General features: G+C 37.7%; 1 protein-coding gene across 2 annotated transcripts; it reads left to right on the top strand.

Annotated features, from left to right (window-relative positions):
• The first annotated feature begins 10352 nt into the window (after positions 1-10352).
• On the top strand, positions 10353-20914 carry LOC117974168 (cyclin-dependent kinase 7). Of its 2 annotated transcripts, XM_058988744.1 has the most exons (12): positions 10354-10513; positions 10909-10968; positions 11504-11537; positions 12641-12708; positions 12986-13054; positions 14666-14776; positions 15396-15514; positions 16219-16318; positions 16766-16852; positions 17069-17218; positions 19106-19250; positions 20037-20914. In XM_058988744.1, exons 1-12 carry the CDS (start codon positions 10445-10447, stop codon positions 20063-20065), a joined length of 1041 nt encoding a protein of 346 aa, XP_058844727.1. In that variant the 5' UTR covers positions 10354-10444; the 3' UTR covers positions 20066-20914. The 2 variants fall into 2 exon arrangements, with proteins under 2 accessions (XP_058844733.1, XP_058844727.1); XM_058988750.1 differs by lacking the exon at positions 14666-14776 and having other exon boundaries at positions 10353-10513.
• Positions 20915-27588: the final 6674 nt, after the last annotated feature.

The following is a 27588-nucleotide window of genomic DNA, read 5'->3' as shown; positions in this document are numbered from 1 at the left end:
TATATATATATATATATATATATATATATATATATATATATATATATATATATATCATTATTCATTAGATTTTTTTAAATTGAAATTATTAAGTAGACCCTTAAGATTAAACATCCTGTTTTGCTGGTATAATTAACATCCTACAAAGCGCACACATTGAATTACTGGTCTCAGACAGGCAGGTATTTCACTCACTACACATCTCTACAACAAAGAGCTGGGAGGGAAACACGTGTGCCTTTCAAATGTGAATAATACAAGGCAGTGATTCTGAAGGCTGTAACACTCGTATACAGTAAGTAGAGCATCAGGCAACTCCAAATCCTTTATCCCTGTATTTCAAATGTGAATGAAACAGGGCAGTGATTCTGAAGGCTGTAACACTCGTATACGGGAAGTAGAGCATCAGACAATTCCAAATCCTTTATCCCTGTATTTCAGATGTTGAGTGGCACACGACATTCAAGGGTTTGTTTCCAAGGGGTTCTCAGGAGACAGTATTTAAACACTCATATAGTATAGTCAGGCAAAGAGGCACACATGCTTATGTATGAGTGTGCACTAATGCACAAGATAAGTGCATATGCTTGTATGCAGTATTATTTTCAAGAGAAAATCTATTAGAAATCCAACTACAAGGCATCATTCTTGCTATCATAGCTTACTAAGTTGCACAGCAATGCAACATGGTGAACAGTAGTGTGCACATGTATTAGAACACCTCAAGATGTGTCATTGATAGCCTTTATATACCTACCTGCATGAAAACCGCAGGGTGTGAGAATTTACATTTCCGCTCAGTAATCAGTGATATAAAAACAATAGGCACTCATGTGTGAAAATATTCGACCACTTTGTGCTTTAATTAGGCATCTTAAATAACTTCTTAAAATGCTCATGCATTTTACCATTTGTGTTCCTGTTCTCTAACTATTTTAAATTAATTGCACGTGTGTCCTATTAAAGTCATCAATTAAATTTGACTCACTCATTTGCCTATTTTGACCATTTTCCTTTCAGACTTTCAGTTCCAGTGGTTGGATTTCATATGCACAAAAATCAAAGCAACAGAAGCAATGGGGTGTTCTGATACATGTGCACTCTACCACACATCGTATCATCCTTGTCTTGCATTAGCGCTCAACCTCAGCCATGGGACGCTCAAACAGGCAGCTGTTTTCAAATCCACAGGGCAGGCCTTCCGTCCAGCAGGTTCTGAAAGAACAAAAGCACTGCTCCCCTATGACCTCCTGTGGCTTGAGGCTGTTAACAGACTGTCCTCGGATCTTATTGTGCAGGCATTGCCATGTGGCTCACCTAGCATGCTATTTATGGTGGTGGAGTAGATGCTGTTTTGGAGCCCATGTAAATAAATAAGAGCTAGTGCTGCTGATGCCTGTTTTCTAGAGACAATGAGTTAAGCGCTGTGATTGAAATAGTTTACTCTTAGTCACCCGTGTATAAAGTTAGAATTGGATGAGACGGTCTGCAACATTAAGCATTTTGGTTGTGTTTTGAGTTCCTTGGGAGGCTACCTAGATGCTTTTGCAGTTGGTGGACGCTTGATCTGAGGGTGTCACTTACTGATGGAAATGCAGCAGGGAGGTAGAAAGGCTGCACCTTGAGGGCTTCAAGGAGACACTGACTGGGTGCACAACACTAAGGGATACTGATGCACTGATTCAAAGAGAGAGCCAGTAAGAGAGGGACTTGCTGCTTATATTTTAATGATAGTGGTCAGAACAGTGCCGTTGATTCTGAATGAAAGGTCAGCTCTGGACTGTGCTGTGAGTCAATACTAATAGCCAAGGTGAAGCCGCACTGTTTATGAGTCTCACAACTGACCTTTTATGGGGCAGGAATGGCAATGTTCAGATCCTAATAGCTGTTATAACTCATGAATTATAGGAAGTACAGTCAACAGCAGAAGAAAACAGGTTGTATTTACTCTGCTGAAATAGGGCTCCGTTTTGAATTATTAGGATTGCTGCTTTGTTTTATAAATATCTGATGGCATATGTGGTAACATTAAAATGATAAATGTTTTGACTAGCCGTTTTTCTCAATGTTTTTGACATATTGAAGACAAAGATTTTCTTTCCTTACACCATCATTGAGTGTTTTATATGTATTCTGAATGAATGGTCAAAATTGATGATGGTTGGATAGATGGCAAAAGCTGACATGATAAATGACAAAGCAACTTGATGACGGATTATACTAATATCTGTTTTCGCTTTGATTTGCATTCCTGGATTCTATTATGTATTATTAGTATTAGTAAATATGAGACAGCAAATGGTATTATTGGTGTATCTGCATGGATGTTTACATTTTCCTGTCTACGGCTGTATCTGTGTCTTTTTGATGATTATACAGTGCAATGGAAATAGACAGAAGGTGAGAGAGTGTGTGAGAGAGAGAGAGAGAGAGAGAGAGAGAGAGAGAGAGGATCAAAGCAACACAATTAGAGGCATCCCTGTCTTTCAAACGCAATGCATTGTGAGTATTTACTACTAGACAGGCCTGCAATCAGACAGCTGAAGCAACCTTGAAGTATATTATTTTAAATTGCTTGCAGCACATACCATAAGATTGATGACATGGGTAGATTCCATCCTTAATGAGTATCAGTGCAGCAGGTATATACATACTGTATACACGGACATGTACTGCATGCCATTTACCTGGAATATACTGACATCTGCTGGTGTCAGCTGGAAATCAACAGCATTGCAAACACTGCATTCTAGATATTTAACCATGCTGGATAGTCTTTACCATGTGTTATAATGTCTGATGTTCTCAGACTTGTGTTGTCTAAATTAGGGGTACACCTCTTTGTACAAACATACTGTCCAATGAATTGGATGGAATTGACCGCAGGGGCTGTTAGATGTCAAAGGCGAGGGCACTTGAAGAACGATGAGGGCAGTTATCTCAGGTAACCACCGCTGAGGAGGATTTTAATGCTATTATAAAACAATCACATGGGTTTTGTGTTGAGGTTATATTTTGGACTGCATGCTTTGGCTGCTTGAAGTTTTAGTTGCTGTCTAAAGCATCTGCCTGTGGGATAAGGGATAAGGGATAAGGGCGGCTCTAATGGAACCTGACAGGCTGAGGCGATCAGTGAGGTTCATAATTGATAAATAGATCTACATTTAACATACTGCAATCAGTGCTGGATTGCAATTCTGATATGTGCTGTATAATTGACAGTAATTGTATTCAGCATGTTCACGCTTCAAAATTAAGTTTGACAAAGCGATGGCAACATAGCATGCTTCCTTGTAGAGGGATCGTTTATCATACACTGTACTTCCAGCTCCCAGCTTGGATTTTGCAAAGCAGGATCTTTTCCTGAACAATTTATATGAACCAAAAATAGCTAATCACAGCTAATTCTACATCAGGGAACTGTGGTAAGTCTTCTAAACATGCATTTAATGGATCAATTATCCCACCTCTGGCTTGCTGTTAATCCATTTTGCAATAGCTTGATGCACAGTAGCTGCAGGTCTCCCTGTTAAATCAGTGTTTTATTCCAGATGTTTTGTAGCGATGGAGCGGGTCGTCATGGTTAAAGGGGGAGGAGAGTAAGGGGCAATGCTACGGGTGCTGTTCCCGGCTCTATTGCACAGTGGTTAAGATGCTCGTTAGGCATGGTGGGCACAGCTCCGGGTTCACACTGAGACTCGGCCTGTTACCCAAGGGGCTGCTTGAGCTTTCACACAGATTGAAGTATGATGTGTTTTTCACAGTGTTTCAATAGTACCTCAATGCCAATTTGACGCATTGATGAAAGTAGTTTTTTAAAGGGCAGGAAGCTTGCGTTCCTACAGATAAAACAACCAGAGGAGTGTGCAAATGTATTAGAACCCCTCAACATTTGTCATTTATATCCTTTATATACCAACCTGCATGAAAACCTCAGGATTCCAATTTCAATTTCCGGTCAGTAATCAGTGATATACAGCTATGGCCAAAAGCTTTGCATCACCCTATAGAATTAACATATTTTGCTTCATAAAGTCAGTTGAAACCAGCTGAATAACGTTAACATATTGAATTACATACCGCTTTGTAGTTTTCCATATACTTAACAAAAAACTGCCAAAATTTGAACAATGTGGCAATTCAAAATCTAACATTTAATACTGTACTACTATTAGGGCTTCTGGTAGACTTTTGCAATAGCATTTTGGAGTTTCTTTGATTACATGATGTTGAATAAAATATCTAAATTATGTTTTGGTTTTTCTTTTTTTTTTTTAATTATGTATCAATCCTAAAATTCTAGGTGATGCAAAACTTTTGGCCACAGCTGTAGACTGCATCATTTTTCAATAAAGTGTAGAAACGCTGTTACACATGGAGGATTCTGCACAGCATGTGGGATGTACAAATCAGTTCAGACACAATAGGGGAGGTTAGAAATGGGTTGTAATTGGGTTAATAAAGTTGCAGGTGATATATGTGCATGTGACTGGATTAGTTTATGCTAATGACAGAGGCTGGTGGAAAGAACTCTCTGTTACCATCATTATTAAGAGGTTAGATGGAGGTTGATGTGCTTTTCTGCTTTGATGGGATTATTTACACTTCTGAAGAACTGCAATCCAGCTGGCACTGAAAATAAGCACTACAGTATTCAAATTCAAAGCATATGCTGCTGAAAATATGGAGAGTAGCTCAGCAAGGACACAAGTGAAAGTTTTATCTAAATTGTCCAGATTATGTATGAATAGCAGAGTGTTAACATGTATAGTATTACAGTACATGTAATCACAGCATTTCCACTATCATTTTGAATCAGATTTGGCTATTGTAAGCATCCAAGGTGCTTGGTGCAATAGAGTACAGTTACTGAGGGTTTGTAACATACAAGATCCCAAAGGAAATTACTTTGTTGTCCCTAGTTAAGTGCCGGACTGACATTTAATAATGTGTTGCAAACTGTCAGTCCTACATGTTAGTAAAGATAAGTAATATCTAGCTATTTTTTCTTGATAGATAAGAAGTATGAATCACAGAGGAAAAGCGGAATACAACTCTATAGCCTCGGGACCCCCTTTGAAGTTGCCAGGAATTATTACACTAATTAGACCTCACTCGCCTCAAAGCAGTATTCAATTCACTGCACTTTTAACATAACAATAGGAAATATATATCAAACGTTTGGCTGTTATGCTTTTTTATTTTCAGTTCTCGCTAATAGATGCCACAAGCAATCGTTAATGAATCCCACTTGTTCAACAAACAAATCCACAACCCATAACACTTCTGAATTACTGTTATTGTGCCTCAAAAAAATAAAAATAAAATAAGTGAAGCTAGAGTGATGAAGAAGGAAAGCAATATTCAAATAAATTATCTACTAATAGCTATACATTATTTAGATATGATTCGTACAATCAATTAGCTGACCCTAATGCGCATAATGTTTCAGTTCATTGAATTCTTTCTGATGATGCAAATAAACTATATTTCATAGTATAGAAATGAATAAAGGGTAAATATTAGCGGTAATACTAGCCAACTAGACAAACATTTCAACAAAATATATTTCCCAGTGTTTCCTTTTGTATAACATTTGTCAACTTGACTTCTAAACCTGAGGGAACATGAAGCCACTTTGTGGCTTGGAACTTGGTTTCAGGAGACTACAGTAGGTTTCAGGCTACCCCATGGTCCACCAGGGGAGACTTGGGGTTTGATACAGCAAAATTGCCTCAAACTAGGTCTCCTGGTCTCCTGGAACCAGGTTTCAAACAACTGTTCCTAAACAAAAGTGGCTTCATGTTCCCTCAGCTTTAGAGTTTTCCCTCAAAGATTGATAGGTTACTGCAGAGCCGCTGGTTAGCTACTCCACTAGTTTCCATCTTTTCTACCTGATTCACATTGACAGTGGATGGGAATAGGTCTCCTCTAACAATACTTCTGGTTTTCTCTCCAATGGGTTTGGGGGCATCAGGGGAAAACACGAGGGGAAAACTCCCATCTCTATTAAACCGTAATAATCATTTCAGAGCTGTGATGACGTGTGGCAGAGAAAGGCAATTTTCATTTCAAATTGGTTATGAAAAAAAGAAGTAGCTGCTAGGCCCTGAAATTCATTTGAAAGACCTGTCAGAGGCTGCTAAGATTAATGGCTTGATGGCCATTAAAAAGCTTAGACAAGCATTTCTCCAGTGCTATAGCTTGGAATCCTTCAGTGGTAAAATTTTGTGTAGCTTTGATGGACGTGTAATTAGAGCTCAGGTTTAATTATAGATAGTTCACTCTCAGTTAAGAATAAAAGGACAAGAGCTTGAAGTAATGAGGTCTTCTAACTGGCTAAAAAGAAAGTCTTCAGACCCTTGTGATCTAACTTCTGACAGGATGACTTACAAAAAATACACTATTTTTTATCATTAAATTAGGCTTCATCCTTTGAGAGGTTTTTTTTCATTACTGATGCAGGCAGTATGACTAAAGTCCAGGGAGAAAAATCCAGAAGATATAACTGCATTGTTTAAATAATAACCATAAAATGATTCCAACATCTTCCACATTACGGCTTTGTTTATCTGTTATTTCTGTATTTCAGCCTTTTTACTTCTTTAGCACCTTTACATTATTGTGGTTTATTTATTTATTGGGGGGGTGGGGGGTATTTCACATAGTGTAGCTTTGTACCCATGAAATCGACACACTCAGCTGGTCAAATGTTGTATATCTGGACATGCTAGAGGACTGAAGTGTAGAGATTCCACTGAGCGTCTGAATGAATGCGTTGGTGCACAGATTTACTGAAAAATAAAAAGTTTAAACAGAAACAAAACACAGACAAACAAAAAAAGACACAAAACAAAAATAAGTGCTGCTTGTTACCTAGTTTACCCCCCGACCACATTCGGCATGGGGTTTCTCATATGTGTGGTCAGTTTGTCAATAATCACTTGCTGTTGACCACGTGTTCTCATGCCCTGGATGGGGCATTTTAACCCCATCCAGGCTGTAAATAATACTAACAATAAAATAGTGTGTTTTAAATGCACAAAAGAGTATGTTTTAAATAATACATATGCACACAAAACATAAAATACGCACAGAGTACCCCGTCACAGGTAGGCATTAAAAAAGAGCCTTCCATTTTAACTGCAATGTTACTCTGAACTCCTGTACAACCACGCTTGTGTTCCACAAGGTTCTTTATCAGCTCAGCGCATTTTCTTTTTGAGGTATCACACTGACTCTGCAAATTAATTACATTACTTATATTTTAACATTAAATTCTTAAATTCTTAAACATGTTAAAACTTCAGTATCAAGCCATACAGATAAATAAAATAAGGAAATGTATTAATAAATTATAAAGCAGTTTGTTTACTATTATAGGCACCTTTTTTTAAGCGGTTACCTCTGACAATGGTGCCAGCAGCTTATCTGGACTGCTGATATGTACTATATGCTATACATACTGATTCTTTCCATGTAGACTGCAATGGAATCTAATCTGAATGAATGTCCTGTCAAGTTACTGCACACTGGTCTTTTTATGCTGTTCACATCAACACACTTGTAATCACAGGATAATACTTTCATCTCTCAACTTCAAAGAGAATAAATGCACACATGCAGCTATAGGGCTATAACTGTTGGCTCAACCTTCTCTCTCCATACATATATGGAGAGAGAGAGAGAGAGAGAGAGAGAGAGAGAGAGAGAGAGAGAGAGAGAGAGAGAGAGAGAGAGAGAGAGAGAGAGAGAGAGAGAGAGAGAGAGAGAGAGAGAGAGAGAGAGAGAGAGAGAGAGAGAGAGAGAGAGAGAGAGAGAGAGAGAGAGAGAGAGAGAGAGTGGGTGAATAGGTGGGACCAGCCAAGTTGAAATGCCATTTTATCACAGAAGAAATCTTTTCAGTCCTAGGCAGCTAGACTATACCAGACAAGCTCACAGATAAAGATAAAGATAAAAACAGTAACTCAAAAGAACCAGGAATACGTCAAAATAATTGGGAAATGTGGAAAAAGAAATACATTTCTTAATGATTTGTCGATGAAATGCACATGATTAGGAACTACTAATTAAGCTGCCAGTGACATGTTTAAGAAAGAGAGAATATATAAAAATAGCCTCTAGTCTAGTGCATTGCTTCCCGTAACCAATTTGAGACATATTATTGTGTAATAATCTATTCTAACTACCCATGCATTATTATATTTGTAATTACTCAAGACAAGGTAACTAATTATCTCTATTGTTTGTATGGGAGACCGGGGTTCCTTGCCACACAGGTTAGCTGTCACAGTGCCTATACTTTTGACACTATATGGCACTAGCGCATGATCCTAAGACTATGATTGGTGTTTAGTTGTCCAGAAGTCCACAATATTAGAGTTTCATCTCTATGCCGTCACGTTTTGTTTCATTTTTTTTCATACTGTAAGTAAAATGTTGAGATCTTGTTATTCAAAAGAACATAAGAACATAAGAAAGTTTACAAATGAGAGGAGGCCATTTGGCCCATCTTGCTCGTTTGGTTGTTAGTAGCTTATTGATCCCAGAATCTCATCAAGCAACTTGAAGGATCCCAGAGTGTCAGCTTCAACAACATTACTGGGGAGTTGGTTCCAGACTCTCACAATTCTCTGTGTAAAAAAAGTGCCTCCTATTTTCTGTTCTGAATGCCCCATTATCTAATCTCCATTTGTGACCCCTGTCCTTGTTTCTTTTTTCAGGTCGAAAAAGTCCCCTGGGTCGACATTGTCAATACCTTTCAGAATTTTAAATGCTTGAATCAGATCACTGCATAGTCTTCTTTTTTCAAGACTGAATAGATTCAGTTATTTTAGCCTGTCTGCATATGTCATGCCTTTTAAACCCGGAATAATTCTGGTCGCTCTGCTTTGCACTAGAGCAGCAATATCCTTTTTGTAGCAAGGTGACCAGAACTGAACACAATATTCTAGATGAGGTCTTATCAATGCATTTGCTGCTGCAATGGTATTTGCCACTCCTCCTATTTTTGTGTCGTCTTCAAATTTAACGAGTTTGCTTACTATACCAGAATCTAAGTCATTAATGTAGATTAGGAAGAGCAGAGGACCTAATACTGATCCTTGTGGTACACCACTGGTTTCCTCGCTCCATTTTAAGGTTTCTCCTCTAATCATTCCTTTATGTTTTCTATGTGTGAAACGGGACCACAGAATCGTTAGAACAGGGGTTCTGAGGTTCAAGGTATCTATGTTCAAGCCCCCCCAATACAAATAATGTATTAAATGATGTTACAATAACAAAAGTGTATATATTGTAAAGGCAGGCATTGTCAAGTTACATTCAGGTCAGTTTTCCTATGAAATGCACACTTAAGCATACAATACATACAGTACACAGAGACCTACTGTATAAGGTACAGTCCTTTCACTCTAATTGTGTGACTTACAATCAGGATATACAAAAAGACATGGTCATGTTCATGCTCAGCATGTATATTGGCAAATAAAATATTGTATCTGCCACCATAAGCATCAAGACCTCCCTCTGTAGCGTCCTTTAGATCGGTGTACATCACAGTAGTCTTACACTTCTGAAGATGCCATTAAACCCATTGGGCACCGAGGGAAACTGTGAGTGTTAGTGCCCTGTCATGCCATGTGACAACATGTTGCACTGTTATCTACTGGCTGCAAAGCTAATTACAGAGCAGAAATAGTTTGACTGAGTGCTTCCCTAACATTAAAAATGCTCACTCTGCAAAACACCTAACCCATAATATCTTGCTCCTGAAATTATTCATTTGTGTGTCTTTCTAAGATCAAATTATTATAAAGTAATAAACAATCACCCTTTAAGCAAGCAAGCCTTATTTTCGGAATTGTCACTAGTTAAGGTGTATGTGGGGGTAGTGTAACTTTTAAATTATGTTGTAAATGGGTCCAGCTTAATGCCACCAGATGGCAGTAAAAACCAAAAAATGAAATCGGGCCAGGTCTGATTAGGTTCCAGTTTAAAATGCCATTCTTATGTTTCTGACCACATCGAGTCAGACAGAGTATTGTGAGCATTTATAAAGTATACAACTACTTATAAAGGTAACATTATAATAATAATTATCATAAAACCATAAATAAATCAAGTATATATTAATAGTATAAATATTCGTTTAAAGAGGGCTAACTGTGACAAATTAATATAAACATGGTCTTTCTCCGTTTTTAAAAGGTCTGTTCGACAAAATTATGATGAGTCATAAAGGACATTGAAATAAGGAAATACATATATAACAAACAACTATGTATTATTTTTTAAAGTATTCAGAAATATAAAAGAGTTTTGCATTACATTATCACTTGATTGTGCCTCAGTGGAAACATGTCTCGACTGACCTGGAAGCAGTTAGGCGGCTTTAACTCCTATAGCAGGAAGTAGTGTGAGTGACAGTTAAACACCGTTTGAGATGATGGCGGGGCCGGTGAAGTCTCGAGCAAAACGATACGAAAAGCTTGATTTTCTTGGAGAGGGTCAGGTAAGGGAAGGTTGATTTTGAACGGGTACTGAGTAAGTTAGTAAACAAAATGCAGCATATGTTTAGTGAACAATGAACATGTTTTCCACAGAAAGGGACAGTACGCTCTGAACACATACAATAATATTGTGATTCATACAGACAAAAAGTACTGCCTGTCAGTATGTATGAACCACAATATTAATTGTGTATATACGGGTTTTTGTGGCTTTGCAACAGGCAGTCTACTGACTGTTTGAATAGGAGCAGTAGAATAACATAAGACTTCAGAGATGCTTTTTTGAAAACTACCGTTTAGTGTGCATTTAAATGAAATGCATGCTTGGAAATGCACAGTAATAGACCATATGTTGTTTTATTCCGCAACACAATTATAAAACATTTTTATTTTCCAGTTTGCCACTGTGTACAAAGCAAGGGAAAGAAATACAGACAAAATTGTTGCTATTAAGAAGGTGAGTTTTTGAGTTTTTTTCTTTGTTTTTTCTACTGTAATTGGCTTTTATATAATATGCTGTTTCTGCATCTAAAACTGCCTTTGTGGAATGTAAATAAACTGGACAGATGACTGCTTGAAGACTCAATAAAAAATTGTTGTAAGCAGACACCAATCATGCAAGCAAGCAGTAGCACACACCAAGGTGTACAAGCGTGGAGACAGCTCACCCTACAGCTCTCATGGGATCTGGGTTCCAAATGTTTCTATTATAACCCAACACGATAGTGGTACCCTTATAGACATGACAGGTCTGCTCATGTAATGTGATGCTACCCCTTAATGTCTGTGGATTACACATTTTATTTTACTGCACAGTTATGTTTGTAAATGGGATTCCGTAGTACTTTTGAACTGCTGACATTCAAAGCTGTAGTTTTTCAGCAATTCCCTAAATGCAAGTCATTAATGTGATGAGTTAAGCACTACCATTATATTTAAATGCATTAACACAAACAGAATGGAGTTAACAGTGAGATATTTCTACTTTTCAGATTAAGCTTGGACATAGGTTGGAAGCTAAAGATGGTAAGTGCATATATTTTCAGTATCATAAGATTTTTCTAAGGGAACTGGGAAGAATCCTAGTTCCCTTAAACAAGGAAATGCAGGCTGGTCTGAGGACAACCTAACACAAAATTATCAGGCTATTGTTAAAATGACTGTACTTGGTATTCATCTGCCATATAAACAGTACCTGAGGGAAAAGAGCAACTTTAACATTATTATTAGGCTATTTATTTATTAGCAGACACCCTTTTCCAGGGCTACTTACAATTGTTACAAGATATCACATTATTTTTTACATACAATTACATTACTTTTTTTTTTTGCACATTATTTTTACATATAGATTCCCATTTATACAGTTGGGTTTTTGCTGGAGCAATCTAGGTAAAGTACCTTGCTCAAGGGGACAACAGCAGTGTCCCCCACCTGGGATTGAACTCGCAACCCCTCCGGTCAAGAGTCCAGAGCCCAGAGCCCTAACCACTACTCCACACTGCTGCCCTAACATGAGCCTGATATCTAGCACTCAAAATAATTTAAAGTAAGAAATGCATAGGACCTAGTTTATCCAAACTGTACTACCATACAGGGAGGGTTTACCTGTATTCTGAATTTAGAAATAACTTTTATATTTTTAAATAGAGCACTGGGTTGATACAATGCTGTGGTTTTTTTGTTTGTTTGTTTTTTAATTAATGTTGTTCAAGTACTGTCCACTAGGTGGGAGTCTCACCTTATAGAAATAGTGAAATTTGTGTTTGTCACAGATATTTTTACAGTTCTAAAGGAGCTTCAGTTATTTAATGAATTGTTCTTTGGTGTTATTAAAATTGCCCTAATTTTAAATTGAGTTATTCAGAATTTCTTTAAAACTGTGATTTCAGTTTGAAAATGTTAAAGGCTATATCTTGATACGGCTAGTCTAATTTTAATGAGCCTTGCCCATACTTTGATGTTTTGGCATGAACTGTGTTCTCCTAATGTGTTGAATACCGTATGAACCTGTCTGGTACGGTTAACAGCGACGTTCTTACACTTGATGAGTATACTGCAGTACTGTAACACAAGCAGCGCAGTTTCAGAGGGATTTGGAATTTAAACATGAATTTCTCTTTGGACAGGAATTAACAGAACGGCTCTTAGAGAAATCAAGCTGCTGCAAGAGTTAAGCCATCAGAACATTATTGGAGTAAGTGTTTTCTGTTTATTTGCTCAAGAACAGAGGCAGCCTCATTTTCACAGATCACTTTGAATTAAAGGGTGTTGACTGAGCTATTTAATCTGTTAAGTGCAATATAAATGGGTTTAGAATGACCATTTACCTGCTAGTTTAATTAATCTAAACCATTTTGATACAAATACTTCCACTCTTTTTAGTTGATTGAAATATGATTGTTTGTGTTCCCAGGAAAATGGAAACCTAATTAAAGTATTTAAATACAAATATTGTGATTTTACTCTTACAGCTTCTGGATGCTTTTGGACACAAATCAAATATTAGCCTTGTGTTTGACTTCATGGAAACTGATCTTGAGGTAAGAGAAGTTTAAAGCTAACTCTTGATGCCTGATTTGAAAAAAAAGGCAAAGAATTCTGATGAATAGCAATCCCAGCTGTGAAGAAATACCCCTGTAGTATTTCTGTGTTCCTGTTGAGAGAAATGGAATGCCATGTGTAGGTAGGCGGGTAGGCTATTTTCAGTTCCCTATACACTTGGTCTGTTCTGTGTGTATTGTATGTTGAGTTCAGTTCCCAATACACTTGGTCTGTATATTGAGTTCAGTTCCCTATACCCTTGGTCTGTTCTGTGTGTATTGTATGCTGAGTTCAGTTCCCTATACACTTAGTCTGTATATTGAGTTCAGTTCCCTATACACTTGGTCTGTTCTGTGTGTATTGTATATTGAGTTCAGTTCCCTATACACTTGGTCTGTTCTGTGTGTATTGTATATTGAGTTCAGTTCCCTATACACTTGGTCTGTTCTGTGCGTATTGTAGGTTGAGTTCAGTTCCCTATACACTTGGTCTATTCTGTGTGTATTGTAGGTTGAGTTCAGTTCCCTATACACTTGGTCTGTTCTGTGTGTATTGTAGGTTGAGTCCAGTTCCCTATACAGTTCAGTTCCCTATACAGTTGGTCTTTTCTGTGTGTATTGTATGTTGAGTTCAGTTTCCTATACAGTTGGTCTGTTGAATCAACACAGTGATCAATTTCAGTAGCAGTTTGTCAGTATAGTTTCCATTGCTAAATGGTTGATGTCTTGCTTTCTTGGAATGGAGCATTCTGGTTCCTGTAAACAGTTCTGGAGTGCATTTCGAATATGAACAGATTGTGTTAGTGTTCACGCATACACCCTGTTCATTTGGCTTCGTATTTAGCCTTTTCTTTTTTTTTTTTAACCCCAAGAGCATCATGTACAAAGAAATACTCAATGTAAGTTACCAAATATTACTGCTCAAACACTGTGTGTTTGTATTTATTGTTTTGTTTTATAAAGAGCACTTTTTAAAATGCTTTTGTTTTTCAGCTTTATTCTAGAAAGTGCATTGTGTCATGTGCCACCCCTGAAATAGGTTTTGTATATGAATTTAAGAATAAAAGATGTCAATGTGTATGTCTTTACATTCTCAATATTATGAGTCTTCTGATTGGTTTAGCCTCCCGCTTACAAGCCCATGTCCTTGCAAAACATTCTATCAGAGATGCCAGTCCCTCTGCACTACTATGCTTTATTTTTGATTATGTATATTTGCACTAGAAAAGCCATTGTCTGTATCAGTCTGTCCTAAATGTTCCAGTTAGAAGTAAAAACATCCCTATTGAGGATAACTCCATTTCTATTTTGTTCAAATCAGCTGATGGCTGGTTGATAATTGCATAGACAAGACATAATAATGTGTAGGGAACTTTAGCTGTATTCTAAACTGACAAGTTTAGAAATTGTGTTAATTTCATAGGTTGTCCGAACTCCTAATCTTCAGTTTCTGCTTGGTGGTATCAGTTTTCTCAAGGGGATGGTGTACGTCATTGTCATTTCTGGTGGTCACAGCTCAGTTCCTTATGGAAGGAAATTCCTGAAAGAGTCCAAGGATTGGATGAGACAGACTTGTCTTCATGTTTTCTTTTTCTTTTTTTTCTTTTGCAGGTAATAATAAAGGACACTAGTCTGGTTTTGACCCCAGCAAATATCAAGGCATACACTCTTATGACACTTCAGGGTCTTGAATACATGCACCATCACTGGGTCTTACACAGGGTAAGGCTGATGCATACACGTCATGACTGATTCAACCTGAAATTGATTGTGGTCCCTGAGGATCTTGTCTGGTAATGGCACAACCGCATGGTGTGCTGGGTGGCTCATACAGTCCAGGGAGCCGCAGGTTTCCTTATAGTGCCTGTACAATTTTAACTAGTATTGTCAAATTGTACTGTGTTTATGTCATTTTAATGTGTCCTCAATAGCCAACTAAAGTAATCTGCGCGTTTCTAACAATTGGATGGTATGAAAGACTTTCTATCGTACATAGCCTTTATTATGTTCTGTTTCTGTTCTTGTGTTTGAAAATGACTGAGCTCCTGTTAAAAGGAAACATGCAAAGCAATTTTAAATTGACTTGAGGCAAAGTAATTATGTTACACAAGGGCGATATCTTGAGGTTAAATATATCACGGTACTGGCTCACGGAGCACAACATGGTTAAATGAATGTTGATCTATCCAAGTACTGCTTTGGTCATATAGACTGATGATGAAAAACAGATTCTAAAGATTGGTGCTGAGCAAGGTAGGAACTTCTCCAAGCTTTAGCTTGAGTCACGAGTGAATCTTTAGCAGTAAGTAACTGTTGTCTGAAATATGTCATTTTTGTATAGGATTTAAAGCCCAATAACCTGTTGCTAGATGAGAATGGAGTACTGAAACTTGCAGATTTTGGTCTGGCAAAAGCTTTTGGAAGCCCTAATAGAGTGTACACACATCAGGTTGTCACAAGGTAAGTCAAAATTTCTGTGAAAATACCGGTCATTGTTTTTGTTACTTTAAGATCCTGTCTTACTAGGAAAAAAAAAAACCAGCGATGAGGTGATGAGCTAATAACAATGTTTTTTGAGGTCTGAATGGTAGTTGGCCTAGTCCTTTTATTCCCCAAAGATGAATCGGCACAAAGCTTTACTGATACTATGAATACACTCAGTGAATGGATAAGAATAACAAGAATAAGAATCTCCAGATTTCACGCCTCAAACATCAGAAATCAAAATATCATTAATGGTACTTTTTAAGATAAGAAAAAGGACGTTGAAACATATTTTGGAACACAACAGAATAGCACTGCTGAAAAGAACAAGTTATATACAACAAGCTATAACATTTCAATATGTCTGCCAAACCATGTGACCACATTTGTAACAATCTACTTTTCTGAAACCACAATGCCGATTGGCACGTAAATTGGCACGCATGCTCATCGGAAGGTCCTGGTATAGGATTTGTTCAAAGCAAGTTGCTGCATTAAAAAACATGGCCGCCACAAGCCAATCAAATATCAGCTATGGTCTATATCCATATATTTCAGTATAATCTTATGGTAGAATATAGTAAACTGATGAAACTTGACAGAAATATTTCTACAGTGACAGTTTCCTGCTAGCTTACATGGATGTATTGTGACAGTCTCTTTTCTTTGTCTACTTTCAGGTGGTACAGGGCACCGGAGCTGCTGTTTGGAGCCAGGATGTATGGTGTGGGTGTAGACATGTGGGCAGTTGGCTGTATATTAGCGGAGTTGCTCCTCAGGGTGAGTAACAGATTAAAGTTTTGCAGCTGCTGTGCTAGACAGCTAAGGGTTTTTGTTTGTAAGTCATTTAGATTACCCGTATACTATAGTGTGGTCAAATAATTATGCTTTGTTTCCAAGGCTTTTTCTGCTTAAATAGATGAACTTGGGTTCTGTCCAGATGGTTCAGACAGTATTCCAGTGGGTGCTGATAACATTGCAGATTTCACTCCAATGCAATATAAGTTCCAAGAGCATGTTCAAAATGCCGTTTACCAGCCAGCTTTAGCAGAAACATCATCCCATTGTCAATAAGCGAGTCGGGAATTGCCTCTGAACTGTCCATCTAGCTAATGTTTGAGATCAAAACTATTCAATCCAATCAGCATGTGAAGTGTCCAGAAGTATCTGGTTTTATGGAAAACGGCAAATGTACATAAAATATATTTTGCGTTTTTTCCCCAATAGGTGCCCTTTTTGCCCGGAGACTCTGATCTTGATCAGCTAACAAAAATATTTGAAGCTTTGGGAACTCCAACTGAAGAACAGTGGCCTGTAAGTTGTTTTATTAGTAGTAGTAGTAGTATTCTTTTTTTTTTTTTAACAAGAGAGCTTGTTGTGAATATGCACAGAGGCTGGACGTATTCAGCCTTGATTTTAAAAATGTCTGTTTTTTTAATGTCTGAAAATCTCCTCTATACATTTTATAGTCTCACAAGAAGTTTTGAAATGTATTTAATGTGTGTAATTTCTGTATTGTGTATTTTGTAGGACATGACGAGCCTGCCTGACTATGTATCATTCAAAATGTTTCCTGGAACACCACTGGAGCATATATTTAGTGCCGCTGGTGATGATCTGCTGGAGCTTCTACAGGGCCTGTTTACATATAACCCCTGCACACGCCTCACAGCCTCACAGGTAAATGCTACATATAGTAAATGCATATTTTGTGTAATTAAATAACATTTTCATTTGCTCCAAAATGCAGTCTCACCCCCATCTATTTTTTCCATCACATGGCTGTCAAAGTCTTGTAAGTAAGAGGTTTAAAAGGCCAGCATATATTTTTGCTAATTAATATTAATTATAGTCTAAATTGTAATACCGAGATACAATATATAAAATTGCGACAAAGCAGAAACATATTAGCCTAATACATATTGGCCTAATACAGAACGAAAGTAATATTTACCATGTCTCTACGAACCCCCCTGCCCCTGCCAAAAATGAGCATGGTGTTTGTTGGTTGTTGGTCAGGAAACGAACTAATCTTCACTTCTGATTATATATAGGCTCTATTGCAGCTTGCTGTGATGCTGCTGTTTGGGTGTGGTTACCTTCAGGGACTGACATTCCTGTTTAGTTGCCACATCCATTTGCTATATATGGTCATGCCAGTATCTTTCTGGCTTCTCTGCAAGTTACACATACCTAACTCCCTTCCCAAATGTAAACATATTATATAGTACACGGGCCAAACCCAAACTGGTTATACAAAGCAGAGGTTTTACAAATGTGTTTTCAAACACTTACACACAGATTACACAAAGTAAGTGTTATATCGAAAATTAAGCTTATTTCAACAGTATCAGTGCAACAGATCTTTTGCACATTTCCATTTTACTTTTTCTTCCCAAACCATTTGATCCGATATGATATTCCTCTTAGCGGATGTCCCAGGGGACCCTCTGTTTTTGTTCACAGAAACGCCAGTGTATGTAGATTAATTGTTTTGTCCAGAACTATTAAACACTCAATAGTGCTGAATTTAGACACTCTAAAAGAAAACTACAATTCAATGGCAAACGTTACAATTATTTTGAAGTCACGTTTGCCGTTGAATTTTGGTTTCTTTTAGTATTTAAATTTGATTGACCAAAAGGCTGCAACATAACTCCTGCTGTGAAGTACATGTGGACCACCATGGTAGATGGACTGCTTAATTATCACTTAGTTATAATGAATAATCAATCAATTCATACCTGAAGTGTATGTGAAATGTGGTGTAGCATTCACATTCATTCTCTTGCATCAGGTTTTATTAATGGTACATTTGACATTTTTTGTAAAGAAGTGATTCATCATACTGGGACGGGGGTTACTGGAAACATTGGAAACAGTTGAAGTCACAATTATTTTGAAGTCTACAAATTGATTTATCTGCAGTTTGTTTATACAGATGCTATTCAGCCATATAACTAACCTAGCAATGTAAGAGATTGAGGATGTTGTGCTATTATTTTATATAAATCCAGTAATAGTAGTTCAGGTGCACTATGCCCTGTAGACATTAATCATATTCGTTATGGATTTAACACAGCTCATTGTCTTCAGCCTTTCAGGGTGTGGACTGTTTTGATGTTAGCTTTGGCAGCATGTTGTTCCCCTGCTAGCTCAGGTTCTGTGTACACAGAGAGAGAGAGAGAGAGTATTTCTGATTCTGCCAGGGCCTTTTAGAATGTGTTTCCAGGAATCCAGCCCAGATAAACAGGCCTGCTTCTTTAAGACTTGCCACACTGTACTCATTTGCATTTTTGTGGCGTGAGCTTGGGTTTGCCAGAACAGATTTCTTATAAGAATACATTTAACTAAATATTTTTTCAAAACAGAAATTAATGAAACCCAGACACGTTTATACAGTAATAAAATACTTGCTTTATTACATAGTGAATAATATAGACAAAAATATTCATAAGACAATATTAGCATTTTGTAGGCATCTTGTTGCACAAGATGGAGAAAACTTGTGACAGTTTTTTGTTCTGTAAATGTGTCAATCTTTTTTTTTCCCCCACACCTCTGAAGGCCTTAAAAAAGAAATATTTCAGTAACAGACCGGGACCCACACCAGGACCGCAGCTACCGAGGCCCAACTGCTCAGTGGAAGCTTTAAAGGAGCAGCAGAACACCAGTATAGGGATCAAGAGGAAATGGGATGGGACAGAGCCAGGTACCAGATTGGAATATGGATTTATTCATTTCACATAATCGTACAAAGCTGAATTCGCCACTGTACAAACTTTGATACACTCCTATTCTGTAGCTAGGATTGTTGATATGTTAAGTGCAATTTGAAACATGCTAATTGAAGTGAAGGGTCCACCTAAAAGGCTTCGTAAAGTGTCAGGGTCGTAAAACATATATGAGGAGCATGAGGGCTTGCAGAGCCTGAGAGTCAGGCTGCAGTGTTACTGTGTTAGTTGTGAAACAGTACAACTCCACTCTAAGGAACACAAGGGCTTGCATAGCTTGAGAGTGGGGCAGCAGTGTTACTGTGTTAGCTGTGAAACAGTACAATTCCAGTACAATCGGTTTTATTATGAGAGAAAATGGAGATTATAAGCGAAACATTAGCACATGTGTTAAATATTATACGACAGAAAACAACTAACCTATAGAGAAAATAGCGGAATTCAGCAGGGTTTGCTTGGAACTGCATCAGGGCCCTTGCATGGATCCACCCCGCCTGTCATTCATTCTGGGGTTATTCCAGGCAAGTCTCTGTAACAAGCTTGCCAAGTGAAGCTATTTAGAAACTTTACACCTGAGCACCATTAGGTTGAGGCCCAGCTTGAAATGCCACCGTGTTCACATAAAACAAGTTATTAATAATTTACAAAACAAGGCAATTATAATCATTTATAATCATAGTACAAAATGTATGGTGTTATTCAAGAATGGATATTGAGATGATGACCAAAAAGTAGAAATGAATAATCTGTATTTATATTTGCAGCAACGCTGGTAAAGAAATTGCTGTTCTGACCAGCAAAGTCAAGACCCTGGAAGACTGCTGTTCCTGCCAGTGCTGCTGAAGAAATGGAGTCGGGCATGAAATACAAGGAGAACTAGCTATTCCAGTTACACATTGTAACATTGAATTGTGCTGCTGTGGGAGCGTGACAGAGCTATACTATTTAATATAAAATAATGGACAAAAGTACTTACTTTTTCTTTGGGAGGGTGTCTTTTTGAAAGTTTTTTTTTTTTTTTAACATAAACAATGGGATCATCACGTTTTGTTTCAGTGGGTTTTTTGTGTTTTTTTATTTTTTATATAATGAAAATGTCTGGAAATAATAAGCTTGTGCTTCTCATGGGACAATCTTTTTTGAGCTTTCAATTGAAATTATATTTTTCGAATGTAAAAGGCAACACCAAGCGATGGGTGACGCTTATATGATAAAACAGCACAGCATGTTAGTTGGAGCAACTTCAGATTCTATGTCCTGGTTTGCCAAATTTCCTGCAATAAAACAATAGGCAATTGTTAAGGAAATTCTCATTTCAAGTTAACGACCGGGGACTTTATTCAATTTATATAAACAATGGTGTATCTAAATGCAACTGTTTAGGATAACAAAATATAGGGCTGATTGTGTATCAAGGTTCTAAAAATCAAATAACCAACAGTGCATGTTTGTACATTTCATAATTTAAATGTAAAGGAGAATGTGAAGCCAATGCTATTGTAGCTGTTTTAATGAGCCAATAATTTACTGTTATGTGAGGTGTGCCAGTCTCTGGGGATGACTTTTTTTTTTTTTGTATTTTTTATTAAGAATTGTCTTTGGCTGAAAGCACTTTCACGTATAATAAACTCCATTATGAATATTTTAATGTAGCTTGCTTTTAGTGTAGCAATGGTACTAAAACAGATGCATGGGGTATTGCGGTGGTCTTTCCTGATAAACCCCCATAGCAATAAAGTTTAGTTTCGAGGGCCAGTAATAACTACTCCTTCAAGTTGCTCATGTAAAAGAGAGGAATTGCTGCCAAAGGTTCTTTTACTGGTACATGCACAAGTAGGTGGCACTGGTTACTTCACAGTTAAAGCCATGCATCCATTGTGACTACTGGCATATACTGGAGGTGCCATGTGTTCATCTACTGTAGAGTATTGTGCTCATTCTATGGGCTCTGACTTTTGTTACTGTAGTGGGTTATATCCTCGAGAAACACATAGTTGTACTTCATAAGAACATCCATCTGATTTTGTCTTTTGTATGTTAGGAGGATTGTGGTATTAAGTTATTTCTTTATCCTACACATATATGTGTTAAACAATATAATTAAGACAATGACCAGTATTCAGAATATCGAATCAGGCAGTTTATTAAACAATTCTTATTCCATTATTGCATGGTAAAATAACAACAAGCAATTATAGCAAATGTATTCTTAGACAGATTTATATTAGTCCCCTATCTTCTGGTAACAGCAATAGATTGAGCAAGTCTGCCTGTACACCGGACACTCTTTCTCAAGAAGGGGCTGGAAGTTTCCTCCTCTGGATTGGAATTCCCCAAGTAGTGGGGTGATGTCCAGATACCTCTCCTTTTAAACACTACGTTAACTTGGCTTGATTCATGCCAAAGCTGCCCGATTCCAGCCTTGCTGAAGCACCCCCAGATCATCACCGATCCTCCACCATATTTCACAGTGGGTGCGAGACACTGTGGCTTGTAGGCCTCTCCAGGTCTCCGTCTAACCATTAGACGACCAGGTGTTGGGCAAAGCTGAAAATTGGACTCATCTGGGGGTGCTTCAGCAAGGCTGGAATCGGGCAGATTTGTCTTTGTGAAGGACGCATGAATCAAGCCAAGTACAAGGTTGTCCTGGAAGAAAACTTGCTTCCTTCTGCTCTGACAATGTTCCCCAACTCTGAGGATTGGTTTTTCCAGCAGGACAATGCTCCATGCCACTCAGCCAGGTCAATCAAGGTGTGGATGGAGGACCACCAGATCAAGACCCTGTCATGGCCAGCCCAATCTCCAGACCTGAAACCCATTGAAAACCTCTGGAATGTGATCAAGAGGAAGATGGATGGTCACAAGCCATCAAACAAAGCCGAGCTGCTTGAATTTTTGCGCCAGGAGTGGCATAAAGTCACCCAACATCAATGTGAAAGACTGGTGGAGAGCATGCCAAGACGCATGAAAGCTGTGCTTGAAAATCAGGGTTATTCCACCAAATATTGATTTCTGAACTCTTCCTAGGTTAAAACATTAGTATTGTGTTGTTTAAAAATGAATATGAACTTATTTTCTTTGCATTATTCGAGGTCTGACAACACTGCATGTTTTTTGTTATTTTGACCAGTTGTCATTTTCTGCAAATAAATGCTCTAAATGACAATATTTTTATTTGGAATTTGGGAGAAATGTTGTCAGTAGTTTATAGAATAAAACAAAAATGTTCATTTTACCCAAACACATACCTATAAATAGTAAAACCAGAGAAACTGATAATTTTGCAGTGGTCTCTTAATTTTTTCTAGAGCTGTATATATGCCTATAGAAAGTCTACACCCCCTTTCAAAATTTTCACCTTTAGCTGCCATATAGCCTGGAATTAAAATACTTTTTTTTTTCATTGATCTACACATCCTAACTTCCAAGTGAAATTTTTTTTTAGAAGTTTGTAGAAATTTAATTAAAAATAAAAACTGAAATAGCTTGGTTGGATAAGTGTCCACCCCCCTTGTAATAGCAATCCTAAATTAGCTCAGGTGTAACCAATCGCCTTCAAAATCACACACCAAGTTAAGCGGCCTCCATCTGTGTTAAATTGTAGTGATTCACATGATTTCAGGATAAATTCAGCAGTTCATGTAGTTTCCCTCTGCTGGGTAGCACATTTCAAAGCAAAGACTCAACCATGAGCACCGCAGAGCTTTCAAAAGAACTCCGGGACAAAGTTGTTGAAAGGCACAGATCAGAGGATGGGTATAAAAAACTATCAAAGGCCTTGAACATGTGGCAAAAAGTTTTGTGGTCTGACGAAACTAAAATGAAACTTTTTGGCCTAAATTCAAAGCGTTATGTTTGGCACAAACCCAACACAGCGCATCACACAAAGAACACCATCCCTACTGTGAAGCATGGTGCTGGCAGCATCATGTTATGGGGATGTTTCTCATCGGCAGGGACTGGGGCACTTGTCAGGATAGAAGGGAAAATGAATGGAGCAAAGTACAGAGAAGTCCTTGAGGAAAACCTGCTGCCCTCTGCAAGAAAGCTGAAACTGGGACAGAAGTTCACCTTTCAGCATGACAATGACCCAGAGCACACAGCCAAATCTACACTGGAGTGGCTAAGGAACAAAAAGATAAATGTCCTTGAGTGGCCCAGTCAGAGACCCGACCTAAATCCAATCGAAAATTTGTGGCATTAATTGAAGATTGCTGTCCATCAACGCTCCCCAGGGAACTTAACAGAGCTTTAACAGTTATGTAAAGAAGAATGGTCAAATATTGCCAAATCTAGGTGTGCAAAGTTGGTAGAGACCTATCCCAACAGACTCACAGCTGTAATTGCTGCCAAAGGTTCTTCCACCAAGTATTAACTCAGGAGTGAAAACTTATCCAGTTATGATCTTTCAGTTTTGTATTTTTAATATATAATCTTTTTCTGAATAAAAACTTTTTTCCCCTTAACAGTGTGGAGTATGGTGTGTAGATAAGTGGAAAAGATCCTCATTTAAATGCATGAAACTCTGAGGCACTGACACAACAAAATGTTAGAAAAGTTCAAGGGGGTGCAGGCTTTCTATAGGCACTGTATATATATATATATATATATATATATATATATATATATATATATATATATATATATATATATAATAAAATGAAAGGCAGTTTAATCCCATCATATTCTATAGTGGGGCCCCAACCTTCACCCCCAAAAAACTTTTCATAATCATACAGTAGCCCCTCGCTAAACTGGACAGGTGTTGGATTTAAAAACAATACAATAAAATCACACACATACATTTACAGTTCTGGATGTATTTTAAATTTAAATCATTGCACTGAAATAACAATAGTGTGTTTTGGGTAGGCTACACATTACGTTATGTAAAAATATAAATCTGTACAGTAGTAAAATCGAATGAATACCTCGCACACTTTTTTTGTACTTAGCCTACTGTTAACACAAAATAAATCATGCTGCTGCATTGTACACATTGGTGTACAATGCTAATAAAAAAATATTTTAAATTGAAACTAAATGATTTTAGGGTTTTTTATTTTATTTTAATTATTATTGTTTTTAACTTGGTCTACTTAGTAGCCTAGACAATTAACACACAATAGATCATGGCCTGATACAGATGCTCAGAATGAGCTGGAGGGGTTAGTGGCACATGTGTGCAGTCTATTGCTCCCAGCACGCTGGGAAAACCAGAAATGTCATAGAAATTTGTTTACAAGGCTTGTAAGGACACCCTGACTTTAGTGAAAATTAGTTACTTGGGTGTTCGCCTCAAAAATGCATTGAGCACAACTGACAATGCACGAGAAAAAGCAGACTGGGAAATGCCAGCAACAATTGCGACTGTTTAAAACATGCTTTCAAAAGTTCGTAACAAATTGATGCAATTGTGTCGCAATTACAATATTTTTCATCCCGCATTTGCATCTCCATCTCCACCCTGTTTTTGTGAATGTCTGCATATACATATTCAGGCTAAAGCGCAAATAAGAACTGCGGCTGCCAATCATTCGGTAAAATGATGATATAGCATTGCGTTTGTTTAGTACATTTCACGGAATTACCGCTACACCTCCAACTGGTTTGCATGTGGTTTGCAATGATTGCAACAGATGCAACACTTTAGTACATCTACCCCTTGGTGTCATAACTGTTTAATATCCTCATATTTGTGTTCTCTCCCTTCGCCAATTATTTTTCTTTTTGCTAAAGTAATTTTTTTTTTTTTACCATTTTCTTACAATTTCATCAAAAGATTTCCTATTTTCAAACACTGGGTCGACTCCTAAAATCTGAATTTCTGAAGTGAGGTGGTTTGAAAAATGATCGCTAGATCAGTCACTTCCAGAGTCCTTCCATACTTTAGTTTTGGTCCTGTAATATGCGATTGCTCTTCCCTTCTCTGAGTATTATTGAGTAGAACTCTAACAAGGAGAAGGGTCTTCCTCATTGGTTGGATGATGCTTGTCCGTGTGCACTGAGCACAAAGAGAAATGCAGCAGTGTCATGTGCAGTTCTCAAGGAGAGAAAAGGTTTGAATATTGAATCATCCCCCGTGAGGTGAGCTTGTATGTACTTGTCAATCCACTGCCACGATTTCAGATGCCAATATCTCATAAACCATTAGAGATGCCGCCTTCATGTTTTGAAAAAGTTGGTTTCCGAACATGGGAGGCAGGAGTGGGTATCTGGGTGTAGTAAATGTGCAAAGTACTGACCAAAATGCCAAAGAAGCCTTGGGCTTTTCTGCAAACCATACATGTGCTTGACAAAAACAAAATTAGAGATGCTATATATTTTAGAGCAATTTTATGTTGAAAATGATAAACTCTTAATTTCTAAAACATAACACATTTGTCAGAAATACCTGCAGCACTCTGCCCCTAGTGCATGTAAGAAATGTCACATTTTTGCTATGTTTCAGAGCCCTTATGAGCCACGGGGGTGTCTCACACCCACTCGGGTCAGAGTGCTCCAGGAGGGCAGGTTACTGGTTACATCCTGGTATAGATGCTGCAAGTACATGTTTCAGAGCCCTTATGAGCCACGGGGGTGCTTAGAACTTGTGAGTGTTTTTTGTTTGAGGTCCTCAGAGTGGGATAATGGAGACAGAAAACAATGTACAAAGTGAGTCTATGCAAGAAGGAGCATGCATTGGTAAAGATAAGTTGCTCTTCAGTGATTTGTATTTCCGGTTGTCCCTCAGATGTATGTGTGATTGTAGCATGCTGTACTGTGGCTCCATAGTCAATTGGGGCATGTGGACTGAACATTTGTTTTGGGTTTTCTTTAGCCTGGCAGCTCAAGTCCATGTTTTGGCCATTTTGTTGATCTGTATTTACACTCAAGTATGCTGACTGTACAGTTTAAAACACACACAAAAAACTAAAACGTATCGGCTAAACCTGGCTACAGTTGTGATTTTGTAATGCTCAATACGTTAAAGGATCACAAACGGCGTCTCAAATAGACACAATGCTGTAATATAATGCTGCATTAGTAAATATTAATGGTTAAGGAACATGTATAAATCTCTGTAATTAAATGTGATTTTTCATTACAGATTATTATTAATTGATGTCGTGGAAAACTACACACGTGAACTCGTTGGAAGTGTCCCCAGTGGCTCACCTAGTAAAAGCACTACTCCATGCAGAGCAGGGTGACTAATGAGTGTGGGAGTGCGCTGGCTTGAAGCTCGTAAGAGGCAATTCATTGTAATGTCAAAACACCACTGTAATTGAAACCTTCCTCAGCGTTTTCATGTTCTTCCACACAGAAATAAACTACAGAGACTGTGATGCACTGCTGGATGTTTGGTTTTCAAAACCTTGGGCCCTTGACTCATTATTTAAACAGCGTCAGTTTATCAAATGCGTGCTGCAGATAAAATGCAGCTCTGTCAAAGCAAGTATTGTATATGTATAGCTCTACTTCTCAGCCGTATGAAAAGGGATAGTACGCTGGAATGATTCATATATTTTTATATTAATCTCAGCCACATTTTAAAAATGAAATAGACTGAAGTCCTGTTGTTTCATTATTAATTACATGCATTTAACATTGGCTGTGGAATTGCTATGTTAAATAAAAATTCTTAAATGTATATTGTTTTGCCCAATTCTTTCAGTCACAGGTAGACAATGTACCTGTGTTTTGAAGTTTATAATAACAATAATATTTATTTTTAATATAGCGTCTTTCACAATAGAAATTGTTGCAAAGCGTTTCACATGAATAAAAAACATCAGTAAGAGAAAGCAAGAACAGTAAAACAAGGCAGAGAATAAAAGGAGCGCCATTTTAGCATAAAAACGCTACATTATAACAGTGTGCTTCCCTTACAGAGCTAGGCAGATCATTCCAGAGTATTGGGGCCCTATATCTGAACGCTCTACCACCTGTGTGTGTTTTTTTTAGTTTGTGGGACAATAAGCAACCTGGCGTTCCGTGATCTGAGTGGCATCTAGGAATACGTGGTATTAAAAGATCATTTCAATATGATGGTGCACGGCCATTTAATGCCTTGTAAGTTTATAGCAACACCTTACAATCTATCTTGAATCGGACCAGAAGCCAGTGGAGAGATGCTAGCACAGGAATAATGTGATCTCGTCTTAGTCTTGGTTAATATTCTAGCTGTAGCATTTTGTATAAGTTGCAGTCGAGATATAACATGGCTATGAGTACCTGAGAATAGGGATTACAGTAATCAGTTCTAGAAGATACAAAAGCATGCATCAGTATCTGAGTGGGAAAGAATACTTCTCAATTTGGCAATATTTCTTA

Source organism: Acipenser ruthenus, chromosome 2, assembly GCF_902713425.1.
Source record: "Acipenser ruthenus chromosome 2, fAciRut3.2 maternal haplotype, whole genome shotgun sequence".
Lineage (NCBI taxonomy): Eukaryota > Metazoa > Chordata > Actinopteri > Acipenseriformes > Acipenseridae > Acipenser > Acipenser ruthenus.
This window is presented reverse-complemented; position numbering and strand designations above follow the sequence as displayed.